Consider the following 25763-nt stretch of genomic DNA (forward strand, 5'->3'; position numbering starts at 1 on the left):
CACCTCCAGGCTACTTGGTGGACAAAGCATAAGCCTCACTATTTCTGTTGGTTTAGCGGTAAGATGATCCAGGAAGATGTGCCGTAAAGCTGGCCATAGATAGGTTGAAATGTTTCCGGTTTGGCAGGGACAGGCCAGATTTTGATCCACGTGTGGCATCCCTTGCTCAACAGAAGTCGATCAGGATTGTTGGTGGGGGGAGAACGTTCTCGATCAGCGGCTGCAGCCAATGGGAGAGTTTCCATTGTCAGAATACAGTGTCTCAGCAGGGAGGATTCCTCTATAAACCTTGCATGTGTGGATGTAGGAATCTATCAATTGCCAGCCTAATACTCACGACTGTGCAGAGGTGTGTGTATTCTAAAACTGACTACATAAATACAATATTATCGGCAGGTAATATGGAAAACGTAAACCTATTTAATATCTTTAGGACCTTGAAATCCAATTGTGAAAACATGCGATCGCGTATTCAGGTGCCATTCATTTCAATGCCACCTGAAAAACGCAGGGCGTTCTGGAACAGTTTTAGGCATTGCACGTACAGTGATTCTGTTTGCGCAAATGCAACGCATTTGTCATGTGGAAAACCACATCGTGATCGTGGCAAAAAGGCCCTGCCTCATTGAAATGAATGGCACCTGAACATGCCATCGCGCGGTTTCAAATTGCTTGCAGAATTGTGGCGATTCCGCCCGCGATTTGAAATGCCCTAGTGTGAATGGAGCCTTAATCTGCGTTTTACTGCCCAGTGACAGGTTGTCCAAGAAAAAAAAATTCACTACAAAATGCAAACTGCATTGGTTTTTGCATTTATTTTTTGCATTTATTTTTTGCATTTATTTTTTTTCCCTCTAAATCAGGCCTGTAATGCATTGAAAATGCAGCAAAAACGCACACTTATTACTTTTTTATGCATTTTTTTTTTTTAATTGCGCCAGCAACCAGCTGGCCAAAAAGTTTCAAAAACCACGTCAAAAGTGCATGCGCAAAACGCACTGCAAAACCCAGACTGCATTGGTGTGAACCAGGCCTGAAATGCATTGAAACAGCAGCAAACCGCCCGAATGTTAAATTTTTGATGCGTTTTTAATCTACTGAGCAACAAGTTGGCCAAAATTTTTTTTCCAAAAACACAGCGCATCAAAACAAAATGCGCATACAAAACTGACAAAACGCAAACTGCATTGGTGTGTACCAGGCCTGAAATGAATTGAAAATACAGCAAAAACGCTTACAAAACGTGTTACGTTTTTGATGTGTTTTTTGCTTTTAATCTGCCCAGCAACAAGTTGGCCAAAAAAAAAAAATGTATAAACAAAAGTTCAAAACGGACAAAACGCAAACTGCATTGATGTGAACCAGGCCTCTGAAGAAGGGGGTTCATCTCTCGAAACGCATCAGCTTATCCTTATTTAGGGCACAGTATTGCATTGGACTGATATTGCAGACCACCTGTTCTGTTTTTTTATTCTCTTTTGGTTTGTGAGTATATATTTGTTTTTTTCAATAAATACGTGGTGTACCAAGGTAATGCACGATGAGTGTGCCCTTTTTTTGCTTTTGTTTATCTGAAGCGCATTGAAAATGCATCTGAATCACATACGTGCTGCAGTTTTGATGTGTTTGAGTCACATGACCTATGAAAAATGCACACTAAACGTGGCAAAATTGCGGCAAAATCATGGGTAAAATGACAGCTCAGGATACTCTGTCTGTCCCGCCTCCTATAGCTTCAGTTGTAGGACAGACCCAGGATGTCCTGAGCTGTCATTCTTCGAACACTGCCTGGTTGGGAGTTACAGACCAGTAGTCTGACTCCGCCCACTACAGTGAGCAGGGAAGAAATACATCACAGCTTCCTGGAGGAAGAACTACAGAGGGGATGTGCCAAGACCAAAGGCTGGGGGAATAGCAGCCACCGGTCTTACAAACAGGAAACCACAGGGGATTAACCGTTTGATTTGAAAATCATCAGCCTATTTCAGAACTGAGTGAACCAGAAGATGGAGGACATATTCAGTGAAGGATCAGCAGCAAAGACATGGAAAAAAGTTTTTGCCTGGAGTTCTACTTTAAAGCCAGAGACCACAATGGGAATAATATTTTCAAAATGAGATCTGCAACTGCAAATATGTTCAAATCGTTACAGCAAAATTTCTCTTATGATGTTTTGCTGGTTTATATTATAAATTGACAATGTGAAAGGAGGCAGATTTCTGAGTGTTTGAATTTGCCATGATCACCAGTAGAGGGCACTCACGTATAATTTTTTTCTATTTTAATACGATTCTGAACAGGAGCTAACGAATTCTCAGAAAAGCGGTGGAAATCTTCTTCAGATGATGTATGAAAAGCCGGAACGCTGGTCCTTTACCTTTCAGTCCTATGCCTGTCTCAGCCGCATACGTGCCCAACTAAAAGCGTTTGGTGGGAAATTAAGAGAAGCAGAAAACCCTGTGCTGTTTTTTGAGCGTTCGGTCTACAGTGACAGGTATGGAAAACCTGTAGATTAAAGGGTTACTCCAACAAATTCTGATATTAGTTTTCAGTAACTGTAACCCTTTTTGTGCCTTTTTTTTGGGGGCTTCAGACTAAAATCAGTGTGCTTCGGTTTTCCGTGCATAACTGCTAGGAACACTAACTGGGGATATCACCCCTTTATTGAAATCCTATTATAATTCTGCTGTAGAGAATGCAGCAGGAAAAGTAGGTGAGAGCAGAAATAGAGGCTGGATATGTTGCTGCCAGAGTCATACACTGATCAGCCATAACATTATGACTACTGACATAAAGAGAATAACATTAACTCATTACAATGGAATCTGAGAGTTGTTAGGTTTTATTAGGCAGCAAGTAAACATGTTGTCCATGGGTAAGCATAAGGATTTAAGTGACTTTGACAGAGGCTAAATTATAATTTTTAGACAAGTACTGACCCATGTCCACAGCCATAAGTGCCTACAATAGGCAAGTGAGCATCCTAACTGGATAGAAGGTGTGTGTAAGTGATGGTACCAGGACACAGTATGGGAAGAAGGCAAGCCGGCAGAAGAAGCATGATGCTTTGGGCAATGTTCTGCTGGGAAGTCATGGGTCCTGCCATTCATGTGGATGTTGCTTAACATGTACCACCTACCTAAACATTTTTGTTGACCAAGTACACCCCTTCATGGAAACTGTATTGCCTGATGGCAGTGGCCACTTTCATTAGGATAATACACACTGCCACACTGGAAACAGGTTCAAGAATGGTTTGAGGTGGCCTCCAAACTCTTCAGATCTCAATCCAAATAAGCATCTGTGGGATGTGGTGGAAAGTCTAATGCATCCACCTTGAAACTTAAAGGATCTGCTATTGACTGCTTGCTTGGTGCCAGATACCACAGCATACCTTTTTTAGATGTCTAATGGAGTCCATGCCTTGACAAGTCAGAGCTGTTTTGGCAAAAAATGGTGTACCTACTCAATATTAGATGGGTGGTGATAATGTTGTGGCTGATCAGTGTATACAGTGGGCATAGAAAATAATTGCCTCCCTTTTTAAAATCATCCCATTTCGTTGCTTGGCAGCCTGAAATGAAGACAGTTTTTGTTCAGCTGTATTTACTCTGCAACCTATACCATCCAAGTGAAAGATATAACACCAACATGTCAGGTTAAAAAAAAATTCAAAAACAGAATCCGTTAGTTGGAAAATGGATCATGGTTTAAATCGCCCCCCCCCCCCCCCCCCCATGGAGGGGGTAAAGCCTTCTGGAGCTCAAGTGGTTAATGTAGTTCAGAGACACTGACAAGTTTAGTTTAACAAAAAGAAATATGCAAAAGGGATATTACTTAATGCTAACCCAACATGTCCCTTGTGCTGCTACCTCCTGCATTCCTAGAAATCTTCATCCTCCGACCCCCACCCTTTCAAAGCAATGTAATAGAGTAGTTGGGTGAAAAAGGTGATGAGTGCCTCTCACAGCTTTGATCTAATAATCCCTGCTGTACTTGATGATTATGGTATCCGAGGGGTTAACATGATTGAGCTGTGGCAGGCTCTCATCAAGAGTGACTACTATGCTCCCCCTTTCTGCCCACTACCTCCATTGATACAAGCTGTGCTATAGCTTTCATTAATGAAGGAGGGGTGGATAATGGACGGCTCCACCACCTTCAAGTATAGAATGCATCTTCATTGAAAGAAGCTGTACTATAGCTTCCATGAATGAAAGAGGTGGGCATAATTAACGCTCTGGATGAGTGCATATGACAGGTCACTTTATAGCCTATCCATATGTGGTACCTAATTTGTTTTTGCATTGTAGTCCTTGTAAAATACCCTCATACTTTCTTTTCAGGTACATCTTTGCTTCCAATCTGTACGAAGAAGAATGTCTGAATGAGACAGAATGGACGGTATATCAGGACTGGCATGAGTGGATGAATTCCCAGTTCTGTGCTGATCTTGAATTGGATGGAATTATTTATCTTCGAGCTGATCCAGAGGTAAATGGAGGCTAGGCTCGCAGAAATTTGGGAGGGAGAACAAACTAGACTTGTCATTTAAAGACAACCAGTCACAAAGCCAGATGGTTCACTGCTGTTCACTGTCAAGTGTTGCAGCCATGATGGTCCTTGAAGGATAGGTAAATAAGTGAAGCTTCACTACCCTGACATTAGTTCCCAGCATGTGAGCTTAGAAAAAATGAATAAAGACAAAATGACTAATTTGGGGGTCATGGCTGCCATATATCGAACTTGGCTTCTGTGTGCGGGATATGCTAGGATGTGGCTACTCGGCTGGAACATTTTCCATGAGGCGTGTGAGATGTTGAGATGTGACTACTCCTGCTAGAACATGGCCATGAGGTGAGTGATACGCAGGATGTGACTATGCTGGAACATGACATTCAGGTGTGGGATGTGCTTGGAAGTGGCAGCCATGTGTAGTGGTACCTATATGCCCGCTACTCCTAAGAATCTTGGTGATAAAAGAAGTTCCCATGTAGCTCTTTTAGGGGTTGGTTGGTTTAAGAGGATTTATGTGTAATGTCTTCAATTGCTATTCAGGAGCCTTCTCCATCCTACAGCAATTATCACCTGTATCACAGATTTATGTGTAAACGCCTATGTGTGCATTGACACAAAGGGGGAGATTTACAAAAACTGGAGCACTCAGAAAATGGCTACCATGTACAGCTACACCAGATTTTAACTTAAGCTTGTTCAGTTAAGCTTTGACAAAAACCTGGAAGCTGATTGGTTTTACCAGATTTTGCACTTTAAGAAATCTCCCCCATAGGCTAACATAGTGTTTAAAGGAGGCTGTAAAAGCGGTTTTTGACACACTGCATGCATGAGACCTTAATAATATCTACAACATATTAACTTTTTCTTTACAGAAATGTCTGAGCAGGATTCATACCCGTGGAAGAGATGAAGAACAAGGAATTCCAATGGAATACCTAGAAAAACTTCATTACAAGCATGAGAGCTGGCTTCATCACAGGAACATGAAGTTAGTTCCCTCCATTCTCCAACACTGTACAATTATTTGGTGTCACACTGGAAGGAAATTTGATGCTTCCATTTTTTACATGTTATCACACCTGACCATGTGGTTAGGATACTTTATTTACTGTTAAATTACTTTTCAATTAAATTCATTACTGTGAGTCGATTGCACATCCTGGCATTGGGGCAGATGTAGACAGATTCTAGGAGACAAGTATGCAGGTGAACCAGATAACCATGGATATTGGTGGAAGCATGTCATTTCAAGCCATTTACAAATTCCTGTTGGCTGCTGGGTGAGGCTGACCAGCTCCCGAAATATTTCTTATACTCATATGAATAGTACCAGCATATTTTGTAGAAACCTCTCAATCCAACTCCTGCCCTTAAGCAAGCTACAGTTTCATGTCCCTATCAGTCAGTTACATAATAACCTACAGAAAGGCCAGTTGGTGTATCATCTTGTTTTTGGTTGGTATAAAGAAGCCAGATGAATATATTAACCACTTACCACTACTTATTTGCATATACTACCCTTAAATTAAAGCCCAAAGCCAGGAAACTAAAATTCTCCCTTGCAGTGGTCCTACATCCACATTGCTAGATTGGTCCCCACAACCTCTCCTCTCCCGTGCTTCATCATCAAGCCCAATGTAGGGTACATAGTCCTGCATTGGATGTAGAGGAACAGCCTACTGCTGGAGCATGGGGAAGCAGAGTGCTTTTACCCTAGACCTAAATGAGCATATAACCTTCGTAGTTTGGATGCAGCCCCACTACGAGGGACAATTTTCAGGTTTCATGGAGTGGGGATTAAAGTCTGAGGAAGGGGTAAGGTTAGGTCCTCTGTCAGGTTTTCATTGTTTGTTTTTATTTTCCCTTATTGAAGCACTTTTTGCTTACTTTCCACTTCAGGGACAACACCAGAACTGGGGTGAAATCTTCCCACAGGGCACATTGATACCTGATGAAAGCTGTGTCCCTTTACCTACTATTTACAAGACCCAATCAGTTTTGCATTGAGTTTCCCTTTAATTTTTCTAGCCCTTTATTTTTGTATAGCTCTATGGTTTGGTACTAGCTTCTATAGCTGGCCATACATCAATCACAATTTGCCCTGTTCAGCAGGGACTGACCATATTTTGATCCATTATTGGCCACTGTGGTTGAACAGAGGTCTTTCTACTAATCGGCTTCTCTTCTTCAACCACCTTATTGTAAAACTTCCAGTCAATTAGCGCAGCACCTATGCTAAAGCTTTCAGCACTGATCGGTATACGTATTCTGATAGTAGGGAAGTCAGTCCACTGTCAAGAGTACACTCACACAGTGGGAAGGAATCAGTCTGTGCATAGGGAAATTGGGAATTCTTCTTTCATCCTTCTTTCTTCTTTTTTTCTTTGTGCTGGTTGATCGAAAAAAAACGGACTCATTTAGGGCCAGCTACTGCCTTGTTTATGAAGAGTACATAAAGCAGTGGGTTGGTGTGACAAGCTGCACCCAATCCTTCATAAGTTTCGGCTACCATAAGCCGTTTTGTGATTACGATCCGTTGATGCATGACACTGCATTTAACACTATTTTACAGAGCAAGCAAATAATACTTTATCCTCTAAAGGTTATCTGACCAGTCTGAATAATTTTTTATTTATTCTTTTTAGGACAGATTTCGCATATCTGCAAGAAATACCCATCTTGACACTTGATGTGAATGAAGATTTTAAGCATGATAAGCAGAAACAAGCATGCATGATTGAAAAGGTGTGTTAAAACGTCTGTGGTGTTTGTTCTGATTAATATATACTGCACGCTTTATCTGATGATGGCAGTCTTCCTCTGAGCAACACTGTCATTTTAAAGTAATTCTTATTTATTGGTTTCAAAGTCTGCAGAGGTTTTCTTGTATCAGTGCTTTTCTTGTTATCAGATGTCCTCTTGTGACCTTCCTATATCATCCAGTCTATTACGCAACGTGATGGATTTTCTCAAAGGACATAACAATGGAAAATTCCTCTGCTATTAATCTGAGAATCTAAATTCATTTTTGTAACCAGCACATTTTTATAGGTTTTGTATGTTTCTACAGCAATCTTGACAGTTATTCTTTCTATAAGAGCATAGCCTTCACCCTCATTCCTCATATCTAAATAGCGTGTCTGTCTGTCAGCATGCCCTTAAGACCTCCCTGTTCCAGTCAGTTGACCACCACTGATTTTAAGCATCAAAAGGAGGGTTCTTTTTTAGATGCTGTAACCTTTTTAGTAAATCTGTTGTACCGTCTGTACTGTTCCTGTTCAGTATTGCTTGCTGTGCAACAGAATTGATAAATGTGTTTGCCCTTGTTCCTTGTGGTTTCACTGTGAAAAAGATGGAAGTTTAATCCTGGTTATATTTTGTCTTCCTTCTTTCCTCATTCATCATCATGCCAATGAAAGTTTTAACTATAATCTTTTCCATGTTCATTTCATAGTTACTTTATACTTTGTGTCATAATCTCTGTGCTTCCCTATGCAATGCAGGCATACCATGGCTAAGGTGAGGGGACAGCAGGCGCTGTACGTATCTTCGTGAAAACATAACCACATGCTTCCGTAGTATTTAAAAGACTTGGCCCTAAAAAAATCAGTGGGTTGGCTCTTGGGGGAGTTATGCAAATATCAAAATTCCCTAATGTATAAATACACTGCTCAAAAAAATTAAAGGAACACTTTGAAAACACATCAGATCTCAATGGGGGAAAATATGCTGCATATCTATACTGATATGGACTGGGTAATGTTTTAGGAATGTAAGGATGCCCCATCGTTTGATGAAAATGATCAACCTACAGAGGACTGAATTCAAAGACACTCCAAAAATCAAAGTGAAAAAATTATGCATCAGGGTAGTTCATTTTGCTGAAATTTCATTGCAGCAACTCAAAATAGTACTCAGTAGTTTGTATGGCCCCCACATACTTGTATGCATGGCTGACAACATTGGGACATGCTCCTAATGAGACAACGGATGGTCTCCTGGGGTATTTCCTCCCAGATCTGGACCAGGCCATCACTGAGCTCCTGGACAGTCTGAGGTGCAGCCTGGTGGTGTCGGATGGACTGAAACATGATATCCCAGAGGTGTTCTATTGGATTTAGGTCAGGCGAGCGTGGGGGCCATTCAATGGTATCAATTCCTTAATCCTCCTGAAACTGGCTGCATACCCTTGCCACATGAGGCCAGGCATTGTAATGCACCAGGAGGAACCCAGAACCCACTGCACCAGTGTAAGCTCTGACAGTGGGTCCAATGATTTCATCCTGATACCTCATGGCAGTCAGGGTGCCATTGTCTAGCCTGTAGAGGTCTGTCTCTCCATGGATATGCCTCCCCAGACCATCACTGACCCACCAGGAAAACGGTCATGCTGAATGATGTTACAGGTAGCATAACATTCTCCATGGCTTCTCCAGACCATTTCCCGTCTGTCACGTGTTCAGGGTGAACCTTCTCTCATCTGTGACGAGGTTTTGGAGGAGTCCCATACATGGAGGAGCCATTGTAGAGATCCTAAAGCTGTTTTGGCCCTGTGCGTGGCGAAACAAGGAGGTGAGCGGGCATAGCAGCCATTTTTTAGCAACCTTCCTGGCACCTGATGTCGCCTATTGTTCACCATCACAAAGGGTTCATTATCTGACCGAATTTAGGTGTTGTTCACCGCACAGGACTTTTTATTTGTATTTCGTGTTCAATATACGCATTTTATTGTTATGCATTTTTTTTTTCTGTGGTTTGATGCACATGTTTATTTACATGTGATAGTTTATTATCACGTATGCACCGATTAGGTGCATTTTTTGCTATTTTTGTGTGACACATTGTTTTTGTTTTGTATGTGGATTGTGATTTATACCTTCAGTGCATTTTTTTGGGGGGTTGTAGCACTTGTATGCAGTCCTATTTTGGACTCCTTGTCATACGGTTTAGTTTGTCTTTTACATCACTTTTTAGATCCAGTTAGGGTGTTTTTGGGCACTATTGATTTATATTTCTTGGTACTTTTTATTTATTATATGTACACACGCGTTTGTGTGAGTGTTGTTGACACCTGTCATCACTTCATATATATTTTATTATTTTCTATATATTGCTTTATTTTTGTATTTGTTTTTGGGTTCCGCATGGTATTAGCGCCACATTTTTTGGAATATTTACATATAGATCATTAGGTACATGATTGGATGTTGGCAGCTGTACCTCTTCTACTATTGTAGAGACTTAGATAGGAGCGCAGGAGGTTCTTTACACATTTTGTACTAACAGGTGGCATAATGTTCTCCATGGCTTCTCCAGACCCTGTCACATCTGTCACATGTGCTCAGGGTGAACCTGCTCTCATCAAGCTGTTGGCGCCATATAAATCCCGTTTTATAATAATCTGTGAAAAGCACAGGGCGCCAGTGGCAGACCTGCCAATTTTGGTGTTCAATGTGTGCAAATGTCAAACGAGCTCTATGGTGCTGGGCAGTGAGCACAGGGCCCACTAGAGGCCTCAGACCACCCTCATGAAGTCTGTTTCTGATTGTTTGGTCAGAGACATTCACACCAGTGGCCTGCTGGAGATCATTTTGTAGGGCTCTGGCAGTGCTCATCCTGTTCCTCCTTGCACAAAGGAGCAGATACCGGTCCTGCAGATGGGTTAGGGACCTTCTACGGCCCTGTGCAGCTCTCCTAGAGTAACTCCCTGTCTCCTGGAATCTCCTCCATGCTCTTGAGACTGTGTTGGGAGACGCAGCAAACCTGGCAATGGCACATATTGATGTGCCATCCTGGAGGCGTTGTGACTGCTCGTGCAACCTCTGTTGGGTCTAGGTATCTCCTCATGCTACCAGTAGTGACGTTGACCTTAGCCAAATGCAATACTAGTGAAAAACAGTCAGAAAAGATGAGTATGGAAAAAAATGTCAGTGTCCTCCCACCTGTAAAAACATTCCTGTTTTGGGGGTCATCTCATTGTTGCTCATCTAGTTCACCTGTTGCTCATTTCATTAACACCAAAGCAGCTGAAACTGATTACCAACCCCCTCTGCTATTTAACTGACCAGATCAATATCCCAGGAGTTTAATTGACTTGATGTTATGCTCTGATTTAAAAAGTGTTCCTTTTAATTTTCTTGAGTAGTGTAGATGTTAGTCTGGAGTAGTGGGGGCTCTTAGGTGGACTGTATTTGTGTACCGTCCTAAGTGATGCTCACATGTGATGCTGAGCCTCCATGATAACTAAAATCCAATAAATGAAAGTGGTGACAGCAATGCTGGGGAGGAAAGAGTTGGATGATGCTGGATGTTCTCCCGCCAGGAAATGAGGCCAGCACTCTGACTTTACTGCAACCTCTAATGCACACAGTTCACAGTGAAAATCAGAGTTAAGTAATTTCAATTATAGGAGCGGAGCCTGTACAACTATGCAAGGCTGGCACTCTGCTCTAAGAGTAGTTTTTAATCTTTTACACCATATCCAAACTTTGAGTTTCACTTTAATATTCTATATTTGTGTATGCTTCTGCAGACTAATATTTTATTGAGCCAAGTTTAAAGCATTTCTATGTTTGTTTGCAACGTTAAATAACACAAATGTTTTGTTCATTACAGGTTAGAGAGTTTTTGAGCACGTTATAACATTGTGAAGACCCGCGTGTTTTGCAGACGCTGTTACTCTCCATATTAGAAGACTGAATACGCACCACAGTTTTTACACTTTGTATACTCTCTAAAGCTGACCACACACCTTACAATCTCTACATCCTCCTTTACCCTAGGTTCACATCTGTGAGGGTGGTGCTGCTGTGGATCCGCACGAAAATCTGTGCAGCCGCACCACCCGCACAGAGAAATGCGGACCCGTGGGCGGGTGCCATTAGTTCTAATGGCATGCCACCCACACTGGAAAACGCAACTGTACTGGGAACCTCGTGCGGGCTGCATTTTTGGAAGAAGTGCAGGGACTTCTTCCCTGCGTGGCACGGGAGTCCATTCAAATGAATGGGCTCTCGTGCCCCTGCAAAACGCAACCCGCAAGGCCGCATAGATGTGAATCTCCTAGATTGTAAGCTCCAAGGAGCAGAGCTCTCCTTTCCCTCTTGTATTGAACTGTATTGTTGCTGTATTGTCTCCCTTTATATTGTAAAGTGCTGAGCAAACTGTTGGCGCTATATAAATCCTGTATAATAACTACTGGGGGTAAGATATACCAGTAATGACGTGGTATCTTCTGAAGTTGATATAAACTTTAGGCAGGCCCTCACATTAAAGGTTTTACAATCAGGTTGTAGCATGTATGGTCAGCTTTAAGAAGTTGTGCCGTATCGCACTGCTTTAAAAAAGACATTCAGTTTGGTTACATGTGTGTGTGTGTGTGTGTGTGTGTGTGTGTGTGTGTGTGTGTGTGTGTGTGTGTGTGTGTGTGTGTGTGTGTGTGTGTGTGTGTGTGTGTGTGTGTATTTTTTAATTTAAAACAGTTGCTCTTAAATTGACCTTTTTCTATCAGTTCTATAAATCAGTAAACATTTGTAATTTCTTGCAGAACTGGTAATGCTGGAGTCTTCAACAAATAGTGTTGAGCTATACCAGAGTATTCAAAACCCATATATGTGCTGGGATCGGCTCACTAGAAAGCATATTCCCAGAAACATGCAGGGTATTGCACTGCCAAATGTGTTAATTTTTCCTCACTAACTTCACTGATCTCTGTATTCAAGGTGCCTTTTTTCTTTATTTTATTTCCTTACAATAGACGTGCAGATTTCTAGCAATTTGGCAATTCTCTTCCTGAGAGCAGCCCATTACGTCCTGTAGGAATTCAGGGATGCAGGAACAAGTATAGAATACTCAACACTGGAGAAGTGCATTTTCTGCCCTATTCCAAATTCACAATGCTTGTTCTCAAGGGTTAGGATCTATACACACGTTTTAGGATCTCGATGTTGAGCAGAAAGCAGTGAATCAATATCAAGGGGCTGCTATTGCTGACCAGATTCTGGAAATGTTAGTTGTCTGGCTGACATGTTGACCTATTGGTTTCAGTATGGTGAGTCACTGACATGGAACAAGGATGAAGATTGGAAAAGTCACACGTCTCCTTATCTGACCATTTGTTCTGGGTCATTGAAGGATTAAAGTAACTGGCCATAAATGCCTTGTTTTAGTTATTTATTTTCATCAGTCATAGGGCTGATAGGAAAAAGAAAAAGTGAATGGATTCTCCCATGCACACATACAGGTTACATGGAGGAATCCTCCTTGCTGTGCTTTTATAGTCTGACAGTGGGACTCCTTCACCGTCAGAATACACTTGTCAGTGGCTGATCAAGGAGAGTTTTTCAACAGAAGTCGATTGTTAGATTGACTTCTGCTGAGCAGGAATGGCTATAGATGGATTGAAGATTGGCCATTCTCTGCTGAACTGACCAATTTTTGATCTATCTGCTGTATGGGCGGTGTAGAAGTCGACAAGACCATTGGAAAGCTAGTATTTTCAAGAACTATCATTGGTAGCAGTCTTCTGGTTTCAAATTTTGATACACTCAGAGATTTAAATTCAGTCATTATGTGGTGGAAAAAATCATCTAACTGAAGTGCACTGAACTTTATCTGCAAGATACAAGTTGCTGATTGTCTAAATTAGAACAGTACTCTTTAAAATGGCATTCGTTAACACAAGTCTAATGTTCATTTTTAAAAAATAAATTTTAATGTAATACACTCTGTAGAAAGTGCTATTGAGTATAAAATGCTGTTAGGAACTTTTTGGTATACCTGTTACCCAAACTCGAAAATACATGAAAACATAATTCCATTAATGAATGTAGTCTGTATATAAAGCCTATGCAAACACATAGAGAAAATATTTTCACTTGAAAAGATGAACAAAGTCAAACAGGCTTATTTAATAAGCCAAAGTATGGTATCCCATAGCTGTGTATCAGAATCCTACTAGGGATCTCTACAGAAAAGTAACATTGAATGTGGCTTACTCTACGTGGCACACCTAATTTTCTGCAAAACACAGTAGGAATGTTTATCTTTTACTTAAAACCTGAGTGGTATAACCACTTCCCCTAAGTAAGCCTTCTCTGTACAGGATACACATCTAAGCAATACGCATTTCTAGGAAAATGTATATTCCAGCATATTTATAATGAACTTTTATGAACCATAGCCTTATTCACACTGGCATTGCCAAACCTGCATTTATATGCTTTTAGAGAGCATTTCTGAAGCATGTAAATACATGTAATGATTTTACAAATCGTGCTATTCACACTAAGCATTTAGCTGAGATTACAGAAATTATAATTCTGTGCTACCAGGATCCATTTAGAGACACTATGGTTGGTTTAGCCACATTTATACACCTTTAAGGCAGGAACATCTAAATGCAGAAAATGTGATTGGGGAGGCATAAATGTTTGTACTCCCCAGATTATTTAGGAATGCCAGTGTGAATGAGGCCTTGTGCTGCACTGTTAATGTTTGTGGGGGGGTTTTTGTGTGTGTGTTTTTTTTTTTTTTTTTTTTTTTTTCTTTCTTTTTTTATATATATATGTTTGCATTACTTTTATTATCTTAAATCAGTGGAAACAAGTTGTGTATATAGATGCAGAAAAGAATAGAGTTAAACCAACTCAGACTTTTAAAGGGAATATGTCAGAAAATGAGAACTGTTGTTTTTTTCCCCGCTCTAGGGACAATTTAGATTTGGCTGCAAACTTGTTTGATTCTAACTTTCAGTAGGCGGTAAAGCAAAAATGAGGATAATGGCCCCAAGGGTGTAAACCTTTTAAAGAACACCTGTCAGGGGAGAAATATTTGGAACTCCCATTGCTGGTCCCCCTTTAAGAATTTCTCCATTGCCTGATTATGTCTGACCGGTTGACATGTCTTTCATTATGGCAGTCACCCATCACAATCCGTATGCAGTAAATGAAAGTGAGAGTTAAGTTGAAACATTTGCCTCTGTACTAGTTATAGATCAGTAAAATATTGAAGCCAAATTTTGTCCTGATTAAAATGTTCAGAGGGAAAGGTCAGGATTGCAGCCAACAGCTCTTTTGTGGCAGATGTACTTTTAAAAAAAACTGCTCAGCAGTGGCATCTTTCATATGTACACTGACAGCTTCCCTTTAAATGGCCTAAAACTGTTATGTGTATGTGACTCTTTGAGTGTGTTTTTACAATATTGTGAAAAAAACATTGTGTTGTAATAAAATGTAAAAACAAAACCAAAAACTGATTACTGTTTTTCTTGGACAGCTTTTTATTTTACGTATATGTGACAGGGATCTCGGTTTGTACATTGATATACAAGCTTGTGGTTTGTCATTTCTTTACATTTATTAATTCTAACTTGAAGAGGCCAGTTCTAAAGACTAGAACACACACCAGCCTCCTAACAACCAAGCGTTGCCGTACACTTTAAAGGCTATATTTTATAAAGCCGTGAACACTGCTTTCACCAATCACTTGTGGTGAATCATTTTTGCTTTTATTTAATTTGATGCACCTGGAAGATTCATCTGCAGTAAATATTTGATCAATGAGAAATTCACTGCTTTTATAATGTAGCATCCTCCTAGAGGAGCATTAGCTCCTAGGGAAATATAGTTGGCTCTACTGCAATCAGAGAAGCAGGGGTTGATTTAATTAGAGCTGCTCAGTGTCTCTCAGGCTGCTGCTCTTTTACTTCACAGTAGGAAGAATGGGCATGCCAGCCAATCCCTGGGGATGTGTGCCCATTTGTTGGTGAGAGTGCCCATAGTCTGAGGCCTGAGCAGCAGGGTGCAGAGGTCCTGTATCCAGTCCTGCTGGAGGGGCTCTACTCCTGGGGCAGATTTCTAGAAGAAGCGATTAGGAAGACACAGAGGTCCTAGTTAGGCTTGCAAATAGGTCTAGCTAAGCTAGAGTCCAGGGATTAAGGTGGGTCTGGAGAAGCTCAGCGGAAAGAGACCAGGAGAAAATTGTTGGAAGAGTCCAGCTGTCCTATGCTTGTGTGAGTCTACACCTTCCTCACTAGGAAGAGCTTCGGCAGGAGGCAACCGATGATCCTGTAGCTGTAAGCGACCCCAGTGCAGAAGAGTTGGTGAGCGTGTGCAGGGATGTTTAATTTCTATTGACAGACGCCCATGATGTGTAGTTCTAGGCAGGTAGTTTTTTTTCTAAACCTTTAGCCCTGCTGTGGGCAAGCAGCAAAGCTCACCTGTCAGGTAGAAGCATTCAGACAGCAGTGCTGCTGCTGATTGCTTCCACACAGCCCATTAAAGTGCCAGCCACCCCTGTGTACCTCCGTCCTGCCTGCTATGTCTTCTTGGTTCCCCTTGCCCATCTGCAGGCCTGGGACCAGTTCAGCGGGTACCAGCGTGTAGAGGGGAGGGAGGAGAACGGACACATCTGCTTCCCTCCTCTTCTTGTCCTGACCCAGAAGTAATGTTATGATGTCACTTCCAGGCCCCCCGTTGAGAGATTTCCCGGCCATTGAGGCTGGGAAAGAATTTAAAGCCGTGTATTCTATCCAGTGGAGACATGCAGGGTCTTTTAGACCATTCATATATTGTAATGTCGGAAAGGAAATAAATTTGATTAAGAAGTCACACATGAGCAGTGTATAGAACACATACAACAACCAAAAGCAATGGCAAATCCCAAAAAAGAGGGGGGGGACACAGAGGAAGAGGAGAAAAGGCGCTAGCCATGGAGCCCACACCTTGTCATACTTCCAAGAACAACCCCGATTAATGTATGTAAGTCTATACAGGGGTAAGACCTGACTTTTTATTTAATGCAGTACATCTAGGTCACCTCCCTACCCCCAACCCGTGATTGGACAATTTAGAGGCAGCAGAAGACTAATTAGATCTTCTCTCCACCTGCCAGTATGTTTCACGTCAGTACATTTTCACCATGGTAAACCAGATTGGTTCCTGGTGCTGCCCCTCCCAATCCCATTAGTACTGTCACCAAGTCAAATCCAGGTATTTATGCATGTTGCATTTAAAACCTCTGCCTGGAGTTCAGCTTTAGCTATGGGAGAACTCATTATATAATGAAATCATTGTAGCTTTCAGAATAAATCATTCTCCTTAAAAACTAACATTTAGCCCTGGTGGAAAATCCTACTGAATTTTTCTTTGTTGCGTCAATTGATCAATTTTGAATGAGGAATTGAGACAAATTTATGATTGATCAATCCTTTGGTGTTTCTGAATATGCCCTGCATAACATTCAGCTTATCTCGTTTTTCCATATTAAGTTGTAGGAGTGAATGGTCATTGCTTTCTCTATTTGTATGCAAGAATACACAGGTCTCAATGCAGGATGAGTGAGTATCTGGGTTCTGACAGCTGGTGACGGCTGATTAAAGGCTGGCCCTTCACAATACATATCTGCAAAGGGTAAACTCTTTGTATAGCTATGGATTTCAAGGTAAATGCATCGATTCTAAACATGACAGTTGGGTCTGTGGCTGCCAATCAAGGCCGTAATTGCTGTATGTAGGCACAATGTCCAGCAGAGAAAATCTGTTCTAGAATTCTCATGTAAAATATTCATATAGGATTTATTGATTTTACTAGAGGATGCAAACCAACTCCTGCCAACACACTCATTTGATATTCCTTAGGTTTGTCTGAAAGCAACTTTTTGAACTAACCAGGTTTCCATTGCACACAAAATATGCCTGTTCAGTTTTTGATGGCAGCATTACATACTTTAACATATAGACCTTAACCTTTAGCCCTGGTTCACACTCTGGAATTTGCAGCGCTTTCAGTGTGAATTCTGCATCAGAATCGCACTCCGTTCATGCGAACCACTGCGGGTATGTATGTTAACACCCCGAAAGCAGTCCGCATAACGTGGTGTGATGTGAAGAATCGGATCGCATAGGTTTGAATGCCCATGCGATCCGATTCTAGTGCGGACCCAAAAAAAGGGTCCTGCACAGTTTTTGTGTGGTGCGATTAGAGTCATACAAAATCACACAAATCGCATGTGATTTGCACAGGAATGTGGTGCAGTTCCTGTGCGAACCACATGCGCTATACCGTACCGTATATGAACCCAGGCTAACAGTGTTTTTTTTTTTTTAATTTAAATATTTATTAAATTTTTCATATAAATACAAATACCCAAAAAGGGAAACAATTCACATATAAATAGGCATTTATAACATTTCTACATTTCCCCTTCTAAAAACTCTTTTCTTTCCCATCCCACCCCAACCCTTCCCACCCCTCCTCCCCCCTCCTCCCCCTCTGCAGACTCTAAACCTTTCTAATCTCTCGAGGCATTATTAATTTTTAGCTAACATCCTAGTTCATAGTTTCCTATATTTCTCTTTCAATCCTCCTTTTTCCCACTTTTCCCATCTCATATAATAAACTCCCATCCTATCTTCCTGCATATGGTATGATCTTTCCATTCTACCTATCTGGTTTACTCTATTAATCCAGTCTTCCTTCTTCGGTACCTCAGTTTTCTGCCAAAACTTGGGTATCAACCCTTTCGCCGCATTTAAGAAGTACCATACGCCTGAGTATTTGTATTTATTTACAGATGTCTCCACATTATGTAGGAGGCACGTCGTTGGGTCTAACCCTATGTCAATTTCAGTTAATTCGTCAATCAATTTGACTATTACCTTCCAAAAAACCTGGATTTTCGGACATTCCCACCATATGTGAAACACCGTGCCTATCTCTCCACATCCTCTCCAACACATTTTTGAATTTTCCCCATTCATCTTGTGCTCAACACTCGGTGTAATGTGCCATCGTGTCATACACTTATAATTAATCTCAACCTCTCTCATACTAACATTCTCGTGTATCAATCTAAACATCTTTCTCTGTTTGTCCTCGTCAAACCCAACTTCCATATCCCTTTCCCATTTTGTTATAAAACTTAACTTTATGTTTGTGTCTAATTCTGTGAGTATTAGATAGATTTTTGATATACCGTGCTTCCCATCCCTTCGTGTTTCTAACAACCTTTCAAACATATTCCACTCCTGTTTTAATCTCGGGGGTTTCGGGAGATTTCCAATAAAACATTTCAATTGATGATATTTCCACTCATCTATTCTAAAAAAGATATCTCCCTTCTTCTCCGTTAATTCTTTAAGTGATCTCAATTCCCCCTCCACCAGAACATCTCTCAGTTGGGTATCCTGATTTCTAAACCATCTCCCTGATATCTTATCCTGTCCCGGGGGAAAGTACTCAGTGTTTGTGAGAGGCATTAGTGTAGAATTAAATTCCCATTTCATGTTTTTGTGTAAATTGTCCCATACCCTTAAAACATTTAAAGTGTAAATACTTGTGCTTTCTTTAATTCCTCTAAACTGTGCTGGAACCCATATCATCTGACTCAATCTAATTCCACTAAGATCATTTTCAATTGTTACCCAGCTTTTCCCCTTATGGTTAAATGTCCAGTCATATATTCTTGCTAAAACCACTGCTTTATAGTATCTCTTGACATCTGGTAGACCCAATCCCCCTTTCTCTTTAGTCTTACTCAATGTTTCATATGCTATTCTAGGTTTTTTATTCTTCCATATGTATCTTGTTAACATTTTTTTTATTATCTTAAAAAAGGCCTCTGGAATTTTAATTGGTACCATTTGAAATCTATACAATATTTTAGGCATAATTACCATTTTAACTAGGTTTATACATCCTATCCAGGATGGGTTTCCTCCTTCTAATCTTTTTAAATCTTCCCTGATCTCATTTATCAAAGAAATATAGTTTAATCTATACAAATGTTTAGATGAGGCAGTGAGTTTTATTCCTAGGTATTTTATCTCTTTTTCTCTCCATATAAAGGGGAATTCTTTTTGTAGTTTTTCTTTTTCATTCTTTGATATATTAATATTCAAGATCTCTGTTTTCGTTGGATTAATTTTTAGATTTGATAGTTCACCATACTCCTTTAGAATCTTCATTATATTTGGGAGAGTTATTCGGGGATTCCCCACATAGAACAATAAGTCGTCCGCAAAGGCCGCTACTTTATGTTCTATAGTTTCTATCTGAATTCCCTTTACCGCTCCACTGTTCCTTATTATTGACAACAGAGGTTCGAGTGACAACACATATAGTAAAGGGGACAGTGGGCAACCCTGTCTTGTTCCATTAGACATTCCAATGGGTTCTGATCTCTCCCCATTTACCGTGATGATTGCAGTAGGCTCCCTATATAATTTACTTATCCACTCACGCATTCTATCACCTATCCCCAGCACTTTTAAGTTGTCCATCATAAAGCCCCAGTCCACTCTATCAAATGCCTTCTCTGCATCAATTGACAAGAGCACCACCGGGGCTTTCCCTTTTCTATTTTTCTGAATAAGCATCAGGGTTCTCAGGCCGTTATCTCTACCCTCTCTCCCAGGTACGAAGCCCACCTGATCTCCATGGATCCATTCAGGCATTAGATCTTTCAACCTGTTTGCTAAAACCTTTGCATACAGTTTGGTATCTGTGTTCAATAATGAAATAGGTCTATAGCTGGAGCACTGAGATGGGTCTTTTCCCTCCTTATGAATAAGGACTACATGGGCCTGTAAAGATTCTCTCCTCACTTCCATCCCACCTCCCAGAGCATTCATATACTTTTCCAGTTTGGGTAACAGCACTTCACTAAATTTCTTATAGTACTTAACTGTATAGCCATCCGGGCCTGGGCTTTTTCCTCCCCCTGTACTTCTTAATGCTGCTTTAATTTCTTCCTGGGAAATTTCCACGTCCAAGGAGTTCAGCTGAGCTTCACTTAGTTTTGGTAATCCCGCATTTTTTAAATATATCATCCTTTTTTCATTAATTCCCTCTCGAGCTTCTTTTGGGGAACCTTGGGGACTAATGTTATATAACTTTCTGTAATACTCCGTAAACACTTTAATAATCTCTTTAGTTGAGTGGGCCAACTCCCCCTTAGAACTTTTTATCTTTTCTATATAGTTCCTATTTTTCTTTTTATTCAAGGCTCTCATTAAGTATTTTCCTGGTCTATCACCCCATCTATATCTCTCATTTAAGACTTTGTTATATACTCTTCTCTTCTCCTCATCCATCAACATCTCTAGCTCATCTTTTTTATCCGTTAACCTCTGACTTGTATCTTTTGTTATTTTCTTCTTATGGATCTGCTCCAAGTCCAGTATTTCTTTTAGAAGCCCACTGACCCTCTCTCTTCTTTCTTTTTTCTTCCTTGCTCCTGCCGCAATCAAGATTCCTCTTATAAATACCTTATGACTTTCCCAAACTGTGGCTATCGATACTTCCTCTGTTTCGTTCTCCTTGAAATACACCTTAATCTCTTTCTCGATTTTCTGAGCTATATCCTCATCCAGAAGAAGGGCCTCATTTAACCTCCATCCTAAACCTCCAGTCCACCTTCTTCCCCATCCCATTTTCATTACGACAGGGGCATGATCCGAGAACGTTCTTGTCTCTATTTCAATTTTAACCAGAAATTCTATAAGTTGATGGTCGATTAAAATGTAATCTAATCTCGAGTATGTCTCGTGAGCATTAGAGAAGAAGGTATAGTCTCTGTCTTTCATATGCATTATTCTCCAAGTGTCCACTAGTTGATACTCGTGAATCACTTTTTTCAAAGCTCTCAGAGACCTACCCCCCTCTCTTTGCACAGAAGAGGTAGCGTCCTTTTGTGGGTCCATACAGAAATTTAGATCTCCTGCTACTATCAAACGCCCCTTTTTAAATTCCATCAATTTCTTCAACAGACCCTTCATATACATCTCCGGTTTCTTATTAGGGCAATATACGTTGGCCAATGTACACTCGATCCCCTGAAGTTTACCTTTCAAGAATAAAAATCTCCCCTCCGGATCGGTCCTTCTATCCTCCAACTCAAATCTCCTATTCTTTGCCAATCCTATTGCAACCCCTTTTGCTCTTTTAACTGGAGAGTCTGCGTAATACCATGTTGGATAATATTTAGATTTCAATTTCACATTTGCCTCTATCTCAAAGTGTGTCTCCTGTAAAAATACCACTGACGTTGCCCTATGATGTAACTCCCTAAACAATCTAAATCTTTTCCCCGGACAACTCAACCCATTCACATTATAGGTTATAAACTGTATTTCTTCCATCCTTCTTAATTCGCTCTATCTCTCTTCCAGATTGCCTCTTCCTCTTTATCCCTACTATCATGCAGAGTGTTAACCCAATACCCCCTCCCTCCCTCCAACCCAATTCCCATCCCCTCCGGCCCCCCCCACCCCCCATCTCTCCTCCCTCCCCCCACATCCCACCACCCCTCCTCTCCCCCCCACACCCTCCCCTCCAGGCCTCCTCCGCCTTTGGATCATATTCCACCTCAGATCCCTACCTTAGGGGTTCAGCTCCTCCCATGACCGCACTCCCCCCTTCTCCCTCCCTCGTGTCCCTTTATCCATTACTTCTCTATTTCTTTTTCTGACCGGCTGCCAAGTTTCTTCCTCCAATTTATATGGCTCTCCCTCCTCCACTTCCCAACCCGGGATCTCTAGTTTCTGTATGCCAAATTTATCACAAAAATCCCCCATATCTTCTGGGAACCTCAAGACCGCTGTAATTCCTTCCCTCCAACCAATTAATCCCGCTGTACGACCCCATCTATAGTTCACATTATGCTTTTTCAGCACTTCTAATAAGGGTTTCAGTGATCTCTTTTTCCTCAAAGTCTCTGCTGTTAAGTCCGCAAAAATTTGGATGTTTTTCCCTCCATATACAATACTTGTTCTTCCTTTCACCTTTTTCCATATCTCTTCTTTATCACCGTGGTTATGGAATTTGATAATTATGTCTCTTGGTTTCTCTACTCCTTTTTCTCGTTGATACCTCCCAATCCTATATACTCCATCCAGTTTACATATCGCCATGTCCTGATTATCCATTATGAAGGTCAAAATTTTACCAATTAACTCTTTTAAATCTTCCCCCGGGGTCAACTCTGGGACTCCTTTCACTCTTAGATTATTTCTCCTTGCTCTGTTTTCTTGTTGTTCCATCATATAAAGCAATCTTTTTAGGTCCTTTCTATTGTCTATTATCTCTTTTTTCAAGTTTGGGATGATTTGGGCGTGTATTTGAACTTTTTCCTCCGTTTCCTCCACCCTAGATAACAATTGCTCCAGATCTACCCGAATTGTACCCATCTCTTGCTTTATTGATATTTCCAGATTTTTAAACATCTCCGCCATTTCCTTTTTATTTGGTATTTGAAGGTCCCTTTCAATTTCTCTCGACTCAATGCCTTCCATTAATTGTTGACTATTATACACCGGGCCCAAGGAAAGTCTCGGACTGTTATCCAGGCTTATTTCCAATTCACTTTTTTCACTGACTCCCTGGGATCTTTCTGGCGTGAAATTTCCCTGTGTCGCAAATTTTTTGATTGTCCCGGATTGGGGGTTCCTAGACCCAACCCCTTTGGTATTTTTGCCTTTCATGTTTATTTTGAAGATTTATTCCTACTCCTTTCCTTACAGTCTGTCAGGTCTTTAGACCCACCCTAGGACTCTCCAGGTTCAAAGTCCAAATTCCTTAGACAACCCTGCAATAAAACCACTATTATCACTCACCCTCCAAGTTGAAATGTCCTTCAGGGTGTGAATCTCTTCTGTAGCAATCTTCTCCTAGGGGGGTTATTCTTTGTGAAGTTAACTTCTTCTTCTAGTAACAATATATTATTTCCCAATGGTGTGGAGTAATAAAGGCTTGAGATGTATCTCGGGATGCCAGGTCGCAGGTTTCTCTCCTCACAGGGCTCGTAAGACCTCTCCACTACTATTGCCTGTGCCTCCCGGAGTGTGAGCCGGAGCGCGGCGTCTCTCCCATGTGGCTGCGCCGTCCTAAGCGTCTCCTGGCAGCCGCACTCCTCGTCGCACCACCACCGCTAACTGACCGCAGGGAAGCAGGAGCTTTCTCAAGAGCATCTAATGGAAGCCTGGAGATTCTCAAGGTCCGGGGAGACTGGCATGGGGTGCTTAACGTGCACTTACCCGTGCCACCACGGACCCAACCAACAGAAAGCCGGCTTTGCTCCGACCTCCCAAAACGCCGGCCGGCCGGCTACTCTGTCTCCCAGTGCTCCTCCGCGGCCGCACACGTGACTACACCTTCCTGTCTCCCGGCAACCGCTCTCCTTGTCTCGCCACTACCGCGAGATGTCCCCGGAGAGGCAGGCACTCCGCTGTCTCATTCCAGGCTCAGCTCTCCACCGTCTCCAAAGACCTTCATCAGCCAGGCAGGTGGGTTCACTTCTCTCCAGAGCAGCCGGTCCACAAGCTGGGACACTTGAGGAGGAGATAGTCGGGGGAGGCTAACGGAGAGTGTTCACTCTACACTCTCCAGTGCCGCCATGTTCAGGCCCCACCCCCAACTGACTTCCAGGCTAACGGTGTTAATTATATATTTAAGAGAGCAAATAGGAGGAGTACATTTTTAAGGTGGATTCTACCTTAAATGGTCCATCGTGGATATTGATCATCTAAAGCATTTGACACAGCTCCCCACATGGCTAATGTGTAAGGTAAAGTCTACAGGCTTGGAAAAATCCGTATGTAAATGGATGGAAAACTGGCTAAAAGATCGTATTCAAAGACTAGTGGTTAATGATTCATACTCTGACTGGTCTCGAGTTGTTAGTGGTGTACCGCAAGGTTCAGTGTTGGGACTCTTACTTTTTTTTTTTTAACCACTTCCTGTCCGGACACTTTTACCCCTTCCTGCCCAAGGCAATTTTCAGCGCTATCCCACTTTGACAATTGTGCGGTCATGCAACACTGTACCCATATGAATTTTTTACCATTTTTTTTTTTGAGACAGATAAAGCTTTATTTTGGTGGTATTTATTCATCACTGGGATTTTCATTTTTTTTGCTGTGTAAATGAAAGTCCAAAAATTTTGAAAAGGGTTTTTGTTATAAAATTTTGCAAATAAATAATCTTTCATCATAAATCCTGGCCAAAATATATTCAGCTATCTTTAGTAGAAAAAAAAAAAAAGCCAAGTTAGTTTATAACCAAAAAAGATAATTTTTAAACTTTTTTTTTATTTATGGGTTTTTTTTACATACGGTCACCCTAGCAGTACAGTATCACCATGGTGACACTTTACTACTTGTGGGGGGTGATGAAGATTTTTTTTTTTTTTACAGTGATTGCTTTTACATCCTATATGGGTGTAAAAACAATCATTTCTCTTTCTCTGTCTGCATTCTTGCAGCCATTGAGAACTGAGTGAGCTGTGATTGGTCACAGCTTGCAACATGGTACAAGGCTGTTGTGAATAGCCTTGTACCATGTGACCTCTGTGATCATTCACAGATTTCACACGTAGTAAGCAATGATGTCACAAGTGACATCTTGCTTACTACTTTGCATGGGATCACTGATTGGCCAATCATTGATCACATGATCGGGACCTCGTACAGAGATCCCGTCCGATCGGTGTTTCACTGTGTCCGGAGGACACAGCGGGCACCGGATCACGGTGCTGCGCGCTCCCAGGGAGCGTGCACAGCTACAAATGGTGGGTGTCGTTTATGAACGGCAACCTGCCCCTGGAGTGCTGCCGTTTATAAACAGCAGGCGGACGGCAAGTGGTTAATCTAAAGTTTTGTTGTTTTTTTTTAAATTTGAAAATAATTATACATTCTAATCTATTGGGTGATGGCTCTGGGAACACCACAACACCTAGGTAGTTTGCAAATGAAGGAAAAAGAAGGGCGTATAATGCTTGCAGTAATATAAATAATATATAGCACTAGAGGGCATCACCCCTATGTACCTACACACAGTAAGTCCTCATGCAGACTGGACATTTTTACAGCTGCTGTTTTTGGCTTTTGACTTTTTTTTTTTTTTTCTCTACAGCCAGTAAACCCCCCAGCATGTTATCCTATGTGTCCATGCTCACATAGACTGTAATCAGTGTTTTTTGGCTGGAAAAAACCCAGGACTAGTAGGTTTCTAGAGGAGTTTTTTTAGCTGTAAAAATGCTCTAACGCTGTAAAACAAAGTAAATTGTGGCAACCTAGCATTTTTGGACTTTTTTTTTTTACTAAAAAAAAAAAAAACACGCTGAAAAACTCAGTTTTTTAACGTGACTTTGCACAGCTAATGTTACCAGCGTTATTAAAACGCCCTGTGTGCATGGAGCCTGAATGTACACCGGCTATAAAGGGGACTTTAGATACGCCTTCTGTTGAT

General features: G+C 41.2%; 1 protein-coding gene across 1 annotated transcript in view; it reads left to right on the plus strand.

Moving 5' to 3' along the window:
• DCK (deoxycytidine kinase) overlaps positions 1-14769 on the plus strand; it is a 28819-nt gene extending 14050 nt beyond the window's left edge. Inside the window, exons 3-7 of the mRNA XM_089679579.1 lie at positions 2301-2494; positions 4347-4494; positions 5391-5506; positions 7164-7263; positions 11134-14769. Of these exons, the coding sequence (XP_089535705.1) occupies positions 2301-2494; positions 4347-4494; positions 5391-5506; positions 7164-7263; positions 11134-11160 (585 nt within the window). The 3' untranslated portion in view covers positions 11161-14769. The remainder of the gene's footprint in view (positions 1-2300; positions 2495-4346; positions 4495-5390; positions 5507-7163; positions 7264-11133) is intronic.
• Positions 14770-25763: the final 10994 nt, after the last annotated feature.

Source organism: Staurois parvus, unplaced genomic scaffold (genome assembly GCF_062004578.1).
Source record: "Staurois parvus isolate SC_StPar_1 unplaced genomic scaffold, SC_StPar_1.0 ptg000227l, whole genome shotgun sequence".
Classification (NCBI taxonomy): Eukaryota; Metazoa; Chordata; class Amphibia; order Anura; family Ranidae; genus Staurois; species Staurois parvus.